Source organism: Onychostruthus taczanowskii, unplaced genomic scaffold (genome assembly GCF_017590055.1).
Source record: "Onychostruthus taczanowskii isolate IOZ18803 unplaced genomic scaffold, ASM1759005v1 scaffold5, whole genome shotgun sequence".
NCBI lineage: Eukaryota > Metazoa > Chordata > Aves > Passeriformes > Passeridae > Onychostruthus > Onychostruthus taczanowskii.
This window is the reverse complement of record NW_024502568.1, coordinates 18,446,735-18,450,149: the sequence shown is the minus strand read 5'-3', so window position 1 is coordinate 18,450,149 and position 3,415 is coordinate 18,446,735. Positions and strand designations below refer to the sequence as shown.

Below are 3,415 nucleotides of genomic sequence, written 5' to 3'. Positions count from 1 at the left end.
CCCCCGCCCGCCCCGTATCAGTTACAGCCTCCCCGCTCCGCGCCGCTCCGCGCTCCCCGCATCCCCCCGCATCCCCCCGCGGCCGCGGAGCCTGCGCGCCCCTTCCCGCCGCTCTCACCCACGCCTTGTCTTCCCCCGCCCGCCCCGTATCAGTTACAGCCTCCCCGCTCCGCGCCGCTCCGCGCTCCCCGCATCCCCCCGCATCCCCCCGCGGCCGCGGAGCCTGCGCGCCCCTTCCCGCCGCTCTCACCCACGCCTTGTCTTGTTTTCTCCCGCAGCGGCGTGGGGCTGGCTCGGGCACATTTCGAGAAACAGCCGCCTTCCAATCTCAGAAAATCCAATTTTTTCCACTTCGTCTTAGCTCTGTACGACAGGCAGGGACAGCCGGTGGAGATTGAGAGAACAGCTTTTGTGGACTTTGTGGAGAAAGAGAAAGTAAGTCTGCCGGTTTTTCTCAATTTTTTTTTTTTCCTAAATTTTTTAAGCGTAATTGAGTGGAGCAGAGCTCATTCCCAGCACGGCAGCTCTCCCGGCACTCCAGCGGCGCCCACGCCACGTGCGGCTCCCCCCGGTCTCACGGCCGCTCCGAATAAACCCCGGGGTTAGAAACTTAGCGCCGCGGCCCCGACTTATTTTAAACACCGGGAAAACGGCAAAACATGACATATTTGCACCGAACTAATGACATCATCAGCGCTCCACACCAGGAAAAAAAAAAAAAAAAAAAAAAAAAAAAAAAAAAAAAAAAAAAAAAAAAAAAAAAAAAAAAGAAAGAAAAAGAAAAAAAAAAAAAAGTGATCGTGGGCTGAATTTCTGCAAACTGTTAATTCCGAGCCGCTTCAGGGACGAGAAAAATGGGCAGCAGGAGGAGGGCGATATTTTTCATGCTAAATGTAATTATTTATCGTTACTTGCAGGAGCCAAACAATGAAAAAACTAACAATGGGATTCATTATAAACTTCAGTTATTGTATAGCAATGGTAAGTTGTCGTTCTCTCATTTTTGAGCGTCTGTGTGCAGCAGAAAAGTCTGATTTTCCTTCCGAGGCCTTTTTTTGGGGGGGGAGCAGGGGGATAAAGGGTATAAAGATTTCGAGATTAAAATTACACGCGTGTAAACACGGCTCTTTCCTTGGCATATAAGGAAAACAAAACATAAAGGATCGATAAGTCAATGGTACTTCACATGATTAACCGGCTGGGCTTGAAGTGGAAAGTAAAAAAGGGGATCGATGGCTGCTCGGGCACAGCGGCACTTTGGAGGGACTTTTTTTTTTTTAGTTTGGGAATTGATGGTAATTATTGGGATGGGGTGAGCGGGCAGAGCGGAGCCCCGGCCCGGCGGAGCCGCTTCCTCGGGCGCGGAAAACCCGCGGGGGCCGCTCAGCGCCCGCGCCCCCGGTCCCGCGTGTTCCCCGGGGCCGCAGCGAGCCCGGCCGGGGGGGCTGGCTGGGCCACGGCCCCCCGAGCGCCGGGCTCAGCACAACCCCGCCAGCGGCTGCTTCCTGGCTAATTTTTATCATTATTAATTTTTTTTACTTTTTTTTTTTTTTTAAATTTGAATTTTTCCCTGCAGCCGGCGCGGGGCCGATCCCTGCCCGCTGCGGTTAACTGCCTGACCTCATCCTTTCCTTGTGGGACTGGGGGGTTCTCTCCCGAAATCCTGATCGGAATTTTGTCTGTGCTTTCCCCTCCGCAGGAGTTAGGACAGAGCAGGACCTGTACGTTCGGCTAATAGACTCCATGACCAAACAGGTGAGAAAGTTTACGCTTTCCTTGCCACGCGAGTTCCCAAGTTTGTGTTGTGCCCTTGCTTGGGAGGGTGGGGGGCGAGCAAACCGGCCGAGCGCGCCCACTTTTCATTTACCTGAGCGAGTAAATGCTGAGTGAGACCCCGATTACCGGAGGATATTTGGGAAAGACAAAACGGTGTGCTGCTGCTTCTCGAGGCAGCGTTGAGATCATTCTGTGGTGTGTGTGGCATGGAGGACAACGTCATGGGAACAGATGTTTGATATAATTAATTTAGCGAGGGAGAAAGGAAAGAGGGAAAAAAAAATCCCACCGAGTTACCCAGATTTATTTTAAAATGCACTTTCTCCCCTCTGTAACTTTTTTTTTTTTTTTTTTTTTTTTTTTTTGGGCACTTTTTTTTGGGGCAATATTTTTCCTCGGTGAGGAAAGGGCAGCCCCTTCTCCACACTCCGAAACTAGCTGGGATTAGTCCTTTTTCTTTTATAACGCGACCATCCAGTAAGGCGAGACGTTTATTTGGATTTAAAAGTTAAATGTGCTGAGGTGAAAAGTCATCTTGTTCTCCTCTAGTCCATATTCACCTCTCAGCCCCCCATCTCCATAATTCAAACTCCATGCTCCAGGGGTCACCCAAACCCGTCCATTTCCCTGAGATCAGCTTCTGTTTCTTCCTCAAACCTCTGTCATACCTTGTAAATAACATAATTACAAGCAGTTCCTTATTAAATTATTTAACCTGTCTTGGTCAACTTTTCCGATGATAACTACGTGTTATCAGCGTTGCACCACAGCAATTATAGACACAGAGCTTGGGATTTAATCAACTTTATTTCTTTTTTCATAATTTTTAATTTTTTTTTTTTCTGGAGAGACATTTCACGACTTTTTTTAAAAATTATTATTACTATTTATTAAAAATCTTTTGTGGGAATAGGGAGGAAGGTGAGAATGGGGAATAATTTCCAGTGTTCTGGAAATCAGATCCCAGCGATGGAAATTAAAACCATTCCCCCAGTCTGCCGGGCTGTAACGCCGCTGCCTGTTCTGCCCTGCCGGCCGAGTCCAGCCTGCCCACATCCATTATTTTTGGGAACTTTGCAGCCCCCGAGGCACGGGCAGGAGAGTCCCGCGGGTCAGGGTGGGCCCCGCGCAAGCTGCGCGCACGGCCGCGCTTCCACCCCGCAGAAACTTTCTGCTTGTGCTGCCCAAAGCCGGCCTGGGTGTAAAAGAGTGGGATTTCCTCCCGGAGAAAAGCAGAGCTGACAGGCCAAGTACAATTACTCTGACAAAGACGGAGGCGTCGTACCCTTCAATAATTATTTCGCTGGGTTACAGAGCAGCCTTTTAAACTCCGGAGCGCTCTCGAGTTGACAATGTGGGTTTATTTCCTTTGTATACAGCAGCTAAATGTTTTCGGAAATCGCTGTAGTGGTGTAATTAAGAGGCTGACATAGGCAGCTATAAGTTTCGTTAGAGCCGAATAAAGGAGCGGAGAGGATGCATTTGAAGTGCACTTTTATTGTCCATTTCTGCTCGTACCTTAGCAGCAGAAAAAGGGCTGAAAATAAAGGCTTTTAATCTCTCCTCGCTGACGGGAGAGGAAAAAAATAGCCCAGTAACTGATCAAAGAGTCAATGGCGCTGAACCGACAGTTTATGGA

At 49.3% G+C, this 3,415-nt stretch overlaps 1 protein-coding gene across 16 annotated transcripts in view; it reads left to right on the top strand.

Moving 5' to 3' along the window:
* Positions 1–3,415, top strand: part of EBF3 (EBF transcription factor 3) — a 123,847-nt gene that overhangs the window by 2,300 nt on the left and 118,132 nt on the right. For all 16 annotated transcript variants that reach the window (XM_041415498.1, XM_041415513.1, XM_041415506.1 and 13 more), the window contains exons 2-4: positions 279–435; positions 918–981; positions 1,700–1,755. In XM_041415498.1, coding sequence (XP_041271432.1) covers positions 279–435; positions 918–981; positions 1,700–1,755 — 277 coding nt within the window. The remainder of the gene's footprint in view (positions 1–278; positions 436–917; positions 982–1,699; positions 1,756–3,415) is intronic.